Here is a 14,655-nt window from a genome sequence, read left to right on the forward strand (position 1 = left end):
CCCACCTCCCCGCGGTTTCACTTCTCCTTCCACAACCTGTGTCGGGTCCTTCTACCTGGAAACTCGTGACGCGGCCCCAGTTCTCACTCCCATTGCGTATCCGGTTTCTAGAGAAGCCAATCAGCGTCGCCACCTTTCCGGTTATAAAGTCCCCACGGACCCGCCCGCACGCAGATCGTCCCAAGATCCCGAGGATGCGCATCATGGGCCCCGGGCCCCTCCTCCTGCTGCTCTCGGGGGCCCTGGGCCTGACGGGGACCCGGGCGGGTGAGTGCGGGGACGGGAGGGAACGGCCTCCGCGGGGGGAAAGCGAGGGGACCGCCCGGTGGGGACGCAGGACCCCGGGGACGATGTGTCCCCACCGCCCCGGCCCCGTGTCCCGCCCACTCCTGTCGCCCACTCGGGTCTNCGTCCCAAGCCAGTTCTTAACCATCGCGCCACTCGGCCGGCCCTCTTCTTTCTGTTATTAGTAATCCTGAACATTCGATATTTTTATCCCACGTGGTTAAAAGGTACCTAATTATATGATTGCAAGTGAAAAGCAGGGGACAGGAAGCAGGTATTTGTAGATTTTCCATTTTATCTGTGTTTTTTTTTTTAATATTTTATTGGGGAATTGGGGGAGGGGAACAGTGTTGGGGAATTGAGGACGGAGAACATACAAGTTGCTGTCTTATTGTTCTTCAGTCTAGTTGTGGAGGACGTCGCTTCACTGGTCCATGTTGGTATTATCAATGCACTCTTCCTGGCAAGGCAGTCAGTCGCCAGCTATTGGGCAGCTGTTCATGGTGGCTGACAGCAGCTCACAGTAGCTAACTCCCTCTGCTGGCTGCTCACGCTGGCTGCCAGCCACTCACGGTAGCTCACAGGAGCCGACTGCAGTCCCACAGCAGCCTACATGGTCGCCGTCAACTCACAGCAGCCCAGCTCCAGGTTGATCTGTTGCTCACCATCTTAGCTGTAGAGGGCACAGCGTCACTGGCCCTCATGTAGGATCCGAACCGGGGCCCTGCTGCTCAGAGCTCGCGCTCCCAAGCCAACTCTTAACCAACGAGCCACTTGGCGGCCCCATTAGGATTTTTTTAAACTAGTAATTTTTTTATTGATGGCAACTAAATGGTGTTTGTAGCATTTTTATCATACAGTAGATTCCATCCATTCACTATACTTTTCTGAGTTGTCCTACATGCATGTACATGTTTTCAATGTTGTCTGTCTTCTGTGCTGTTCCTATAAGTTTGCTATTGAAATATTTAAAAAAAAGAGGAGGAGACACCTGAGGACTCTTTCTCTCTCCACCTATGCACAGAAGAAAGGCCACGTGAGGACATAGAGAGAAGGTGGCCATCTGTAAGCCAGGAAGAGACCTCGCACCAGAAACTGAATGTGCTGGCACCTTGATCCTGGATTTCTAGCCTTCAGAACAGTGAGAAAATAAATGTCTGCTATTTAAGCCATCCAGTCTGTGCTGTTTTGTTATGGTAGCTTGAGCAGACTAATATACACGGTGAAAGAATTTTCAACAAGGGTGACAGGACCATTCAATGGGGGAGAAGACAAAAAGGCTTCAAAAAATGGTGCTGGGATAACTGAATACCTACATGCAAAAGAATAAAGTTTGATTTTTACCTTACACCATATATATAATGAACTCAAAATGGGTGAAAGACCTAAAGTAAGAGTTAAAACTATAGAACTCTTAGAATAACACATAGAGGAAAGGCTTTATGACATTGGATTTGGCAATGGAATTCTTTTGTATATGAAATAAAAAGCATAAGCAACACAACAAATAATAAAAAGAAAAAACATGTAAGTTGGAGCACATCAAAATAAAAAACTTCTGTACATTAAAGGACACAATCAATAGAGTGACAAGGCAACCCATAGAACAGGAGAAAATATTTCCAAATCAAATATATCATGTGTTAATATTCAGCATATATAAAGAACTTCAACAGCTCAAGAAAAACTAAAACAACTTCATTAAAAATTAGCTAAGGATCGGGCCGGCCGAGTGGCGCGATGGTTAAGAACTCGCTTGGGATGCCAGAGGGCCCCGGTTCGGATCCCACATATGAGGGCCAGTGACACNCTCCCAGAGGAGATTAACTGTTGGCGTCCCAACAGGTCCCAATTCACCTTGAGACACTCCTCAGAGGGAGTCTTATCGGCCTCTGGTCATACCGAGGCACTCCCTCAGAGAGATTACTGCCTCCGGTCATACCGAGGCTTTTCTCTCATAGCTAATGGGATTAGAGGCTAAATGCGGGGGGGACGTGTTCATAGAATTCGGCTGTCAGGCAACAGAGAGCTTTTGCCAAGAGAGAATAAAAGCTTCTGAAAATGTACCTAAATGAGTTTTAATTGTACCATCTGTACATTCCACCATCCAGAGGACTGGGGTGATAAGCACAATGAAACTGCTGTAGAATAGGCCACATATTACAAATGGATTGCATTATTTGTCCATGAAATGAATCCCTTGGTTACTATATAACTCACAGAGAATTCCCCAATAGGAGTTTATTTTTTTCCAATAATAACTTTCCTACCATTAAGGCTGTTGCTTTTCTGCAAGGGAATGTCTCAACCTAGTGAGACAACATACAAATCATGATTAACACATATTTGTATCCTTGAGATGGTAATATTTGGATAACATCCAATTACAATACCTCAAATGGACCTAAAGGAAGTGAGAAATGTCCTTGGACCCATGAAGTGGATTTCCAGGTTATATTTTAGACAGATAGAACATCTGCTATATGCTTTATGAGCTACAGTGGGAGAAGGTTTCCAGTAATATTCTTTACTCCCCATGAAATCATCTTCCAAGACCCCAATGCTTTAGTTCAAGTACATGCTGAAGTATAGGAAACTGAGCCCCTTTGGTTGATAGGATTAAGTCTAAGCTATATCCGTTTGGATCAAAGGCGCCCTCTTTTTGTTGCTATATTTTCTTTTCTTCTAAAGCTGTCCATTGGAACTGTAAAAGAGAGCCTTTTATTGATTTAATAGAGAGAAGAAACATTCTCAGTACTGGATAATTTGGCTGTCTATTGTTGCTGACTTAGCTGTAGTATCAGCTAGATTATTATTATTATTATTATTATTATTATTATTATTATTATTTTGCTTCCATGGTGGCAGCTTTAGAATGTCCTGGAATTTTGATAATTGCCAATTGCTTCAGTTGCTGTATGACATCTAATAATTCTGCAACCTGTTTTACATTCTTTATGGGCTACCCGAAGAAAGTTGAGAAGCATCACTGCCTCTATAAAATTTTGAAGTTTTCAGCTACACCAAAGCTATAGCAACTATCAGTGTAAATACTGGCTATTTGATCTTTGGCTCATTGACAAGTTCCTGTTAGAATAACTAATTCAGGTTGTTGATGTTTAGTGCCGGCTTAATGGCTCAGTTGGTTAAGAGTGGGAATTCTGAGCAACAGAGTCGCCGGTTCGATTCCCACGTGGACCAGTGAGCTGCAACCCAGCTGAGCTGCCTCTGAGCTGGCAACAGGTAGCAGGATGGCTCAGCTGGTGAGAGCATGTGCTCCTAACAAGGTTGCAAGTTTGACTCCCACATGGAATGGAGGGCTATGCCCACCCCACAACTAAGATTGAACACGGCACCTTGAGCTGAGTTACCCTGAGCTGCCAACGGAAGGTCGGATGGAGACTGGACTTGGAGCTGAGCTAGCTGCGCCCTCCACAACTAAGACTGAAGAACAACAACTTGGCTGTTCCCCTTCCCCAATTCCTCAACACTATTCTCTTTCCCCAATAAAAATTTTTAAACAACAACAAAAATGATGTTTAGTGCAAGATTTTTATTTAAAAAAATAGCCTTTATCAGACTAAGGAAATTGTTTTTCATTTTTAATGTATGTTTATTATTAATTGATGTTTATATTATTCATGGATGTTGATATTTATCAAGTGCTTTTTCTGAATCTGTTGAGATTTTTCTCCCCTTTTCTGTTAATATGAATTATATTAATTGATGTATAAATATTAAGCCAGCATTGCATTCTGGAATAAACTCATTTTGATTCTTTATAAAAAAATCAATACTATTACTTTGTTATTGTTGTTGTAGCAACTCCTCGTTTTTTCTCCATATGATTTAAAAAACAATTGCGTACCCAAATGTCCATCAACTGATGAATGGATAAAGAAATTGTGGTAATCCATACAGTGGAATATTTAGCCATAAAAAGAAATGAAGTGCTCATACATGCTACAACATGTATGAACCTTGAAAACTATGATAAATGAAATAAGCCAGACATGGTAGGCTACATAGTGTATGATTCCATTTATATGAAATACCCAGCAGATGCAAATACCTTTACACAGAAAGCAGATTATTGGTTTTTATAGGCTGGGGTCAAAGGAGAATGGGGTGGGGTGACTGCCTAATGGGTAAGCAATTTTTTTTTTGGTGACGAAATTGCTCTGGAACTAGATAGTGGTGATGGTTGCAAAGGATTTTGTATGCACTAAATGTCACCGAGTTGTACACTTTAAACTAGTAAACATGGTAAATTTCATGTTATGTGTATTTTGTATCAATTTTTTAAAAGGCTGGGAAATATATTCCAAAACCTTTTGTGTGGTAAACTACTAAGGTTTGCTTTAGAATCTGCCCATCTGTCTCTCCTAATAGGACGTCATCTCCCACTTAGAGCAGCCCTTGGTCTTCTGTCTATAGGAAGCTGTCTGTCAGAACATCCTCCTAGATCAGCCAAGTCCAAAACCCAAGATGACTTTCTGCCTTGAATCCAAATACTCAGATGCAAGGCTGAGGCTCATTTTCAGTGGAAATTAGGAGATTATCCAATTAGTAGGATTCACTGGGAGTGCCAGTGATTGGCCTAAATGCCTGGGATGTCATGTTTGCAGATCTGGAGAGAAGCCTGCTCACAAATGAACACACCGTTTTGGTGTGTGCAGGTAGGGTCCTCAGCAGAGGAACCAGAGGGAGCTCAGGGACACCGGGCACTGCACGGCCCTTAGCTGAGTGCTTCACCCATCTACCCATCTGTCACCCACAACTGAAGAAAGATGGCAACTCTTACCTCGGCCCATCCTTCAGCTGTGTGCCACTGGCACAGACTGCGAGTGTGACTGATTCTGGGATCTTCCTGCTGTTGTGGGAAGACCTTCCTTCCATCCATGTGGCTCAGGCCCAGGAGGCTCCACAGGAGGCTGAGTGTCCTTTATTCCTCAAGGCCAACATTTCTGTGAACCCAGGCCAAGGCTTTACGTTCCCCAGGACTCAATTTTGGAAGATTTAAGAGGGAAGAATCCGTCCACTCTTTCGGGTGTGATGGTAAAAACATGTACATTCGGGCCGGCCGGGTGGCTCCATTGGCAAGAGCGCCAGCTCTGAACAACAGGGCTGCTGGTTTCATTCCCACATGTGCCAGTAAACTGCCCCTCTACAGCTAACACTGTGAACTACAGCTCAATCTGGAGCTGGGCTGCCATGAGTGGCCAGCGATGGCGTAGGCTGCAGTGAGGCTGCAGTGGGCTGCCGTGAGCTACCGTGAGTGGCCAGCAGCCAGCGTGAGCAGCCGCCCAATGGCCAGCGACTGACTGTCTCAGACGGGAAGAGTGCAATGATCATAATACTAACATGTGCCAGTGAAGTGACGTCCTCCACAACTAGACTGAAGAACCAAAGGACAACAACTTGGCTGTCTGTTCCCCTTCCCCAATTCCCCAATAAAATCTTTTAAAAAAATGTACATTCATTCATACATGTGTATTAACACATACAAACATTCATATATAATCTTGTGTACGCAATCGGTAATCGATAAATTGGTGGTATTCTTAGTGTTGCCTTTATTGCTCATCTGCAGTCTGTAACCATGGACGGATCATGGACTGTGGAGGAAGAGTTCATTTCTCTTTCTGAGGAGGCATTTCTGCCCGTGAAGTTCTAATGAGAGATGCTGATCAAGGCTGAGGTCGGAAGGAGATCTGTACTTCTTTTTATAATTACTTTACTTCAAAAGATGTATTTTGAAATTTAAAGTATGTTTTTCATATTAGAAAAATAAAAACCTGTTCAATCACAGAAAACTTTAAAATGCACAGAAGAAAAGCAGAAATATGGCCTCTCCTCAGAAAGCATTCTGAACTATTGGGACGTCAGAAAAGTCATGACGCATGTTTGCCACAGATGGCACTAGTTTATTTTTGGAAGTACTAGAGTCATTCGCATCTATGTGATTGCTATGTCATTTGACATCTGACAGTTATAGCTTCATTCTAAAAAAAAATGAGTGATTTGTTTGAGTTTTGGAGATTTTACAACAGGTTGAAGATGGAAGACCAAACTGTGCATATTGGCCATTCACACACACCCACAGGAACAAACAAGCAAACAGATTTTTGAAAACAATTCCTGAATAAAGCCTGGAGAGCACCAGATGCAAAAACCCGTTGGCTCAGATCCAGGAGAGAGCTGCCCTACAGCACCTAAGCCAAGGAGCAAAGCATTGGAGCCGCAAACAGCTCAGTAGGTGCCTATTTGGTTTGCTCACTGGTTAGAAGGCCACCAGAGTTCTGTTTTTCTCTGAACCTAGACTAGCCTCCAAAAGGTCTACTGGCAAAAATAACTCTCCAGAAAAATCCACCAAGAGAACAGTTTATTTGGGAAAAGAAAGAGAAACACGGTCACCCCAGAAGTGTGCGGATGCTCACTCCTGACTGGTGCTCCGACTGGCTGCCCAGTGGAGAAGAGCCCCGGCACCAACATGGCTGTTCTATTTATTAGCATCCCTCCCCTGGAAGTTCCCACAAAGTTGTAACAAGAAGCCAGGACCAGAGAGTTAACAAGAGGCCCAGTTCTACCCATAGTCCTCCCAGCTATATGGTTAAGCATCTTAAGATGCTAGTTCACTTTTATCATTTTACATAACCAAAGGACCCATTTCAAAGAGAATATAATATGTTTAAAGCCAACTTTGTTGGGACACACGTTACATACAGTAAACTGCATCTCTTTGAAATGCACAGCTGGTTGAATTGTGGCAATTGTACACACCCACGTCACCATTCCCGTAGTGAAGATGGAGACCATGCCATTGTCCCCAAAGATAAGTCATGTCATAAAATGCTATGTAGCCAATAAGGAAGTAAGATAGATTTTAATGTACTGCTATGGAAGATGTGCTCAACACACTTTTAAGCCTTTTAAAAGGTTAAGAACACACTGAATTATAATGCCTCTGATACCACTTACAAATTAAATATGTTGTAAAGAGCAGAAAACCTGGAAGGTTCCTCACCAAAGTTTTGACAGTGGTGTCTCCAGGAAGTGGGTAATTTGGTGACTTTCACTTTCTCTGAGATGTTGGAATTTTATCTTTTAGTATAAGGTTGGATTTATATGAGAGTCAGGGAGAGGACATTTCAGTTTTAAAACATTATAAACTTAAGTCCCAAACTGAATAAGTTTCAGATTTTAGAAAACCAAATGTTAATTAAATAGAACAGCAGAAATTGTCTTTTGAGATAATCCTTCACATTTTGATAGCATTGAATCTTTCTTAAAGTGCTTTTACAGGGATGTTTTTACTGGCATAGACAGATGTCTAATAAAGATTTATAAAATATGCAGGCTGTAATTTTAAAAAATGGAAGATCGAGTGGCGGCACAGGGGACCCTGTCACATTTATACTCAAACTGAGTTTGAAACCCGAGTTGCCACAGTGTCCTTGGGTCAGAAACACAGTCAGGGCAAATCTTGTTCCTTGAGCACCGATTGCCATTGGGGAAGATCAAAGGCCTTTACAGCAAGTCGGAAGAATGAGCCTGACTTTCTGATCTGAAGAAGTTTTAAGAATGTTTGGTGCCTGGCTCCTTTCTCCAAGGAACTAGTGACTTCAAAGAACACAGCCCCCTAAAAATCATAAAGGACTCTGCATTAGAGAGGAAGGTGAGAGTAGGGGAGCCCATAACTCCAAATCTACTGATCCCTCCTACACAAGAAGACACTGAAAAGTGGTCAGGACAGTCCATCCCCTCCAGGGACCAGGCAGGGAAGTCAGAGTCACCAAGGGTGGATGTCAAATCCCATCAAAGAAATAGTACAAGGAAACTTGTGTGTCACACTTTGAGGCCCACACAAATGCTCAAATAGAACCAAGAGCAGAAAATCAAACTCCCAGTTCAGGCGAAGTCACTGAGGTTGGCTGTAAGGCTGTGGGACGTGCAGGTGGAAGGGGCAACTCTGTTTAGGGCTGCAGCCCAGCAGCCCCTCTGCCTTGGGGCCAGGATGGACCCTTTCTCTTCAGCAGCACACAGTGAGGCCATTTCTGGGGGAAAATGTAGCCTCTCATTGGGTTCTTGAGGTTTTTACATTAATTTGTTCAGACTTTGTAGATTTTGAGTTCATCTTTGAAAATCTTGGAATTAATTTACTTTGGTCCTGTCTCCATGTGGAATCTGAACCACATCCCACATGACACCCCAGTGTCTCCCTTCTTAGGCAGAATGAAGTAGGAACAGGGACTGGCTATGTGGGCTATGGTCTCGTGTGCAGGTTCATTTTCCAAGTCATCTTAGCTAGGCCATGGCATCCAGATATTTGATCAAACATCATTTTAGATGTTTGTGTGAAGGTGTTATTTGAGTGAGATTAATATTTAAATCAGTAGATCTTAAGTAAAGCAGATTATCCTCTCATAATGTGTGTGAACTTGATCCAATCAATTCATGGCCTAAAAAGGAAAAATAAGAAACCCCTGACCTCCCCCAAGGAGGAGGGAACTGTGACAGAAGCCTGCCTTCAGGCATGAACTTCAGTACCAACTCTTCTCCGGGTTTCCAGTTGGTGTCCTACCTGCCCTACAGGTTTTCAGTTACCTCAACTAAATCAATGTCTCTCTCTCTCTCTGTCTAAGTCTCTCTCTCTCTCTCTCTCTCTCTCTCTCTCTCTCTCTCTCTCTATATATATATATATATATATATATATATATTTTTTAATACAAATACGCATATTAAAAAATATATATATTTATAATACATAAATATATAATTATGTTTTAGATAAATGATATATATTTGTATACATATTTTTTTTTAAATTAAGGTGTGACTTTTTTGTTTTTTAAGATTTTTTTTTATTGGGGAATTGGGGGGATGGGAACAGTGCTGGGGAATTGGGGGAAGGGGAACAGACAAGTTGCTGTCCTTTTGTTCTTCAGNATTTACTTGAACTTCATTTCCAGCCATTAGCCAAATAAACAAAGGGAGGAACAGGCCATCCTAGGCTGATTCTATGATGGTCCCCAATAACCACCCTGGATTGTCACCTTCCCTTAGTTATTCAATCAAACATTAATATAGGTGCTGGGAAGGGATTCTGCAGATGTAACTAAGGTCTCACATCAGCTGACCTTCAGACTGGGGACTATCCATGGGACTGTCCTAATCAGGTGAGTACTGACTGGGGTTTCCCCTTACCCCAAAGATTCCAAGTGAGAGGGATTCTGTGTGAGGCATTTCTCCACTGGGGGGTTTAAAAATGGAGGACCACATGGCAAAGACTGCTGGTGGACACGAGGGGTTGGGGCAGCAGCCCCCTCACTGACAGTTATCAAGGAAACTGGGACCTCAGAGCTACAACTGGAAAAAACTGAATTCTGCTAACAATCTCTTTATAAGCTGGAGGAAGATCCTGAGTTCCCATCTCCCCATGGTTTCACTTCTCGCTCCACAACCTGTGTCGGGTCCTACTGCCTGGAAGCTCCTGACGCGGTCCCACTTCTCACTCCCATTGGGTGCCCGGTTTCTACAGAAGCCAATCAGTGTCACCGCCTTTGCGGTTATAAAGTCCCTACGGACCCGCCCCCTCGCAGATCGTCCCCAGACCCCGGGGTGCGGGCCATGAGCGCCGGGGCCCTCGTCCTGCTGCTCTCGGGGGCCCTGGGCCTGACGGGGACCCGGGCGCGTGAGTGCGGGGTGGGGAGGGAACGGCCTCCGCGGGGGGAAAGCGAGGGGACCGCCCGGTGGGGACGCAGGACCCCGGGGACGATGTGTCCCCACCACCCCGGCCCCGTGTCCCGCCCACTCCTGTCGCCTACTCGGGTCTCCCGACCCCTCCCCCTTCCGTCCCGCCCCTTTTCCGCCTCCCGGGACCCGCGCCGGGAGGAGGGTCGCCCGGGTCTCAGCCTCTCCCTGTCCCCAGGCTCCCACTCCTTGAGGTATCACCGCACCTCCTGGTCCCGGCCCGGCGGCGGGGAGCCCCGGTACATCTCCGTCGGCTACGTGGACGACACGCAGTTCGTGCGGTTTGACAGCGACGCAGCGAATCCGAGGATGGAGCCGCGGGCGGCGTGGATGGAGGGGCCGTGGGTGGAGCAGGCGCTGCCGGGGTACTGGGACGAGCAGACGCAGATCTGCAAGAGCACCGCACAGATTAACCGAGGGAGCCTGAACAACCTGCGCGGCTACTACAACCAGAGCGAGGCCGGTGAGCGACGTGGCCCGGGTCCCGGTCACCCCCCCCACCCCGTCCCCCCACGGGGACGGGCCGGAGTCTCCCCGAGTCAGTGGGTCAGAGCTTCACCCCGAGGCTGCGGGACCCGCCCGACCCTCCACCCGGGAAGAGCCCGCGGGGACTTGCACCCGGTGTCATTTTAAGTTCAGCCTCCGTCACTGCGGGGCGGGGTCAGGGTCTCACACCTACCAGAGGATCACTGGCTGCGATGTGGGGCCGGACGGGCGCCTCCTCCGCGGGTACAGGCAGCTCGCCTACGACGGCGCTGACTACCTCGCCCTGAACGAGGACCTTTCCTCCTGGACCGCGGCCGACACGGCGGCTCAGATCACCCGGCGCAAGTGGGAGGCGGCCGGTGAGGCGGAGCGCTGGAAGGGCTACTTTGAGGGCAGGTGCCTGGAGTGGCTCCGCAGATACCTGGAGAAGGGGAAGGAGACGCTGCTGCGCGCAGGTGAGAGGGGCCGCGGGGCTCCTACACGGAGAGGAGGAAATGGGGTCAACACCAGGACACCCCATCTCCCCGACATCGGGGGTGGAGTCCGCCTGGGTTTTCAGACCTGGTACCAGAGAGGGACCCAAAGGGCCACCTTCTCTCAGGGACAATTAGGGGTGCAGCCTCTCAGGGGATGGAGGGGAGACCGTCTCAGAAACACCTGATCAGTGGTTCCCTTTGGCCCCGACAGCTGCCTGGGAACCTGTGGGACTTTCTCTCTCAGGCCTTGTTCGCTGCCCTACACACAGTGTGACTGAGGTCTGACCCCCGCTGTTCTGAGTCATTTGGCCTCCACCCAGGTCAGAACCAGGAACCCCTTTTGTCTCCATCAGAGACCTGTCTCTGCCCCTGGGCTGTCTCACCCTGATTCTAGAACTTTCTATAGAATAGAGATTATCCCGGATGCTGTGTCCAGTGTGGTTGTGGGTTTTGTGCTCCCTTCCCCCACCCCAGTTTCCTGACCATTTTCTGGATGGTCACGTGAGCACTGCTGGAGGGTCCCCTGAGGGATGCAAAGGTCCTGAATTTCCTGACCCTTGTCCTCAGACCCTCCAAAGACACACGTAACCCACCACCCCACCTCTGACCATGAGGTCACCCTGAGGTGCTGGGCGCTGGGCTTCTACCCTGCGGAGATCACCCTGACCTGGCAGCGTGATGGGGAGGACCTGACCCAGGACACAGAGCTCGTGGAGACCAGGCCTGCGGGGGACGGGACCTTCCAGAAGTGGGCAGCTGTGGCGGTGCCTCCTGGAGAGGAGCAGAGATACACGTGCCATGTGCAGCACGAGGGGCTGCCCGAGCCCCTGACCCTGAGATGGGGTACGGAGGGGGCCGTTGGCACAGAGCCTCTTCTCAGGGAAAGCAGGGGCCTCTGGAGGAGTTCAGGTCGGGGCTGAGGCCTGGGGGTCAGGGCCCTCACTTTCTCTTCCCTTTCAGAGCCGCCATCTCAGGTCGCCATCTCCATTGGCATAATGATGGGCATCATTGTTGGGGCGCTGGTCTTGCTCGGAGCTGCAGTCGCTGGAGCTGTGTTGTGGAGGAGGAGGCACTCAGGTAGGGAAGGGTGAGGACTGAGTTGTCTTCTCCCACTGGGAGGTTTCAGCCCCAGGTACAAGTGTGTCCTGCCTCAATAGTGGGAAGGACATTTCATACACGTGTATTTTCCCAGTCTGGGGCCCTATTTGCTAACACTTACTCTTCATTAATGCACGTGTGAAAATCATCACCTTGATGATTCTGATAATGGGGACCTGATTCTCAATACTCACAGGTCAGAGTGGAAGGTCCCTGCTGAGGACAGACCTCCAGGAGGGTGGTTGGTCCAGTCCCCACACACGTACTTTCCTCAGGTTTCCTGATCCTGCTGTGGGTCTGTAGTCACAGTTCTGGAAACTTCTCTGGGTTCCAGGACTACGGGATTCCTCTAGGACCTCATGGCCCTGCCTCCTTCCTGGCTTCTCACGTGATGTTTTCTTCCCACAGGTGGAAAAGGAGGAAGCTACGCTCAGGCTGCAAGTGAGTGTGGAGGAGGGGTGATCCCTGAGACCCTTGGGATAGTGTAGATGGAAGCCCTTCGGGGAGCCCACCCACCCCCATCATTCCTCCTTTAGCCACATGTGCTGTGAGCTCTGACCACATCCTGTTTTGTTCTCCCCCAGGTGGTGACAGTGCCCAAGGGCTCTGATGTGTCTCTCACAGCTTCTAAAGGTGAGACCCTGGAGGGCCTGAACTGGGGAGGGTTGGGACAGAGGGGACAGGATTGGGTAATAAGGATTCTTTGGGACATTTTGACCATGTGGTGGGCTGTTGAGAATGTCACCACTTTCAGCCACTAACCTGAATTTGTTCATGATTTTGTTTTACAGCGTGAGACAGCTTCCTTGTGAGGGACTGAGTGATGCAAGATTTGTTCATGCCCCCACTCTGTGACTTCAGGAACCTCTGATCTCTCTTTCTGCAAAGGGCATCTGAATGTGTCTGCGTTCTTCTCAGCATCCTGTGAGGAGGGGGGAGACTGCCCGCCCCCTGCCCTCCACACCCCCACCCTGCACTGAGTCTCTTCTGTGACCCACTGTCCTGTTCTAGCAGAGTCTGTTTCTATCCTGCTTTTACTTCATGTTACTCTGAAAGGCAACTTCCTACTTCTTTTTGAAATAAGAATCTGGATGTGAATCTTTTTTCAGTTCTTACCATAAAGTGCTGATGGGTTAATTAGGGGAGAAAATCCTAAATTTTGAGAGGAAATAAATGGAAGCCCTGAGAACCTTCCAGAATCTGTTGAAGGTGGAGACAGGAGAGGCTGTGAGGACAGAGTATGGACGCAGCCTGAGCCCAGTTGGTGCTCATTGCATCGTGGGCTGTGACGTAGTCACTCCTTGGCTGGGTAACCTCTTTGCCCCTTTGTCTTAGTCCCTTAAGTAGAACCTTGTCCCACCAGGACCTGTGATCACATGAACTCGAATATCACCCAGGTCTGGTCTTGTCAGTGAGGGCTTCGTGTGGCCGGGTCAGCCTAGGCTCAGGCCTGGGCCTTGCCCTGAGCCCTGCCCTGAGCCCCCATCTTTTGGGTGTTCATTTGTTGTTTCTATAGAGGAATATGACTGCTTTTGTTCTTGTTACGAGTCCTGGTCTCATTCTTCTCTGGGTGTCCCCTGTCTGTCAGCAGCAAGAGGCATTTTGAAGAGGGTTTCCTGGGTGCTGGAAATGCTCCTTGATGTGGGTGATGTTTGTTCCAATGTTCACTTTGTGAAGATTTACTGCACACTTATGATTTGTCCACCTCTTTCTATGGGTGTGTGAACCTAGAAATAAAAAGCCTTTCAAAGTGAGAGGCAAGAAGTATTTATTTGAGATGGGAAAAAAAAAAAAAAAGAATAGCTGCTGGAGACTGGCTCCCACAAGTCCAGGGGTGCCCTCTGGTGGAGACGGCTTCGGTGAGGAAAGAACGCGTGGAGACAGAGAAGCGCTTTTCAAGAATTAATGTCTCACTTTATTTTTACAGCCTGTCCTTTTTGTACTGGGCAGGTAACTATTTACTTCCTCACGATGTTTCTATTACAGGGTACAGCCGGATCTGTTCTTCACTAATGACTGACTTATTCTAACTATGTTTCAATTTCTTCCACTAATGGCCAGAGCTGAGTTCCTGCCTTGGCCACTTAAAGGATGTTTACTACTTAGCAACTGTTTCAAACACTACTGGCTAAACAGGACCTTAAGAATTACAAGGTGCATAACTAGTCTATCACTAAGAATCTATCATTAAGAAACTAACAGTAAAACAGAATTATCATAATATGTCCAAAACTCAAAGAAAATCAATATAAGAAGGGGTGTCAGATCTTTATCCTACTGGGGGCATCCAAAGGGGAATTTAAATTTTTCAAAACATAAAGCAGTATCTGTTTCTCAGCCAGAGCTTCAGGATTTGACACAATAGCAGTGTGATAGGCCATGTCAGACACTGAGGTGCAGCGAGCTCCCAACAAATAGCTATTCGGGAAGCACTGATTCAGGCAAAGCCCAAATAATGTTCTGATTAGGAGACAAAGGCGATGGGCATTTATGAGAAAGGGAAAGAGAACAATTACATCAACAGAAGGAAGGCATTTCTATTGGTGCTGATAATGTA

The 14,655-nt window shown here is 47.3% G+C and overlaps 1 protein-coding gene across 4 annotated transcripts; it reads left to right on the plus strand.

The window, feature by feature from the left end:
* The first annotated feature begins 164 nt into the window (after positions 1–164).
* LOC109378624 (HLA class I histocompatibility antigen, B-15 alpha chain-like) lies at positions 165–13,292 on the plus strand. Of its 4 annotated transcripts, none has more exons than XM_019634935.1 (8): positions 165–267; positions 10,217–10,501; positions 10,704–10,979; positions 11,568–11,843; positions 11,961–12,077; positions 12,507–12,539; positions 12,683–12,731; positions 12,890–13,292. In XM_019634935.1, exons 1-7 carry the CDS (start codon positions 195–197, stop codon positions 12,706–12,708), a joined length of 1,086 nt encoding a protein of 361 aa, XP_019490480.1. In that variant the 5' UTR covers positions 165–194; the 3' UTR covers positions 12,709–12,731; positions 12,890–13,292. The 4 variants fall into 4 exon arrangements, with proteins under 4 accessions (XP_019490480.1, XP_019490482.1, XP_019490481.1 ...); XM_019634936.1 differs by lacking the exon at positions 165–267 and adding an exon at positions 9,890–9,979; XM_019634937.1 differs by lacking the exon at positions 11,961–12,077.
* Positions 13,293–14,655: the final 1,363 nt, after the last annotated feature.

Source organism: Hipposideros armiger, unplaced genomic scaffold, assembly GCF_001890085.2.
Source record: "Hipposideros armiger isolate ML-2016 unplaced genomic scaffold, ASM189008v1 scaffold_2294, whole genome shotgun sequence".
Classification (NCBI taxonomy): domain Eukaryota; kingdom Metazoa; phylum Chordata; class Mammalia; order Chiroptera; family Hipposideridae; genus Hipposideros; species Hipposideros armiger.

What these genes read in the sequence shown, in the direction of transcription:
- LOC109378624 (XM_019634935.1), top strand. Translation starts at nt 195, where the DNA reads ATGCGCATCATGGGCCCCGGGCCCCTCCTCCTGCTGCTCTCGGGGGCC. An exon ending in CCTGACGGGGACCCGGGCGG is followed by an intron (nt 268 to 10,216) that starts GTGAGTGCGGGG and finishes CCCTGTCCCCAG; the next exon opens with GCTCCCACTCCTTGAGGTAT. An exon ending in GCCCCTGACCCTGAGATGGG is followed by an intron (nt 11,844 to 11,960) that starts GTACGGAGGGGG and finishes CTTCCCTTTCAG; the next exon opens with AGCCGCCATCTCAGGTCGCC.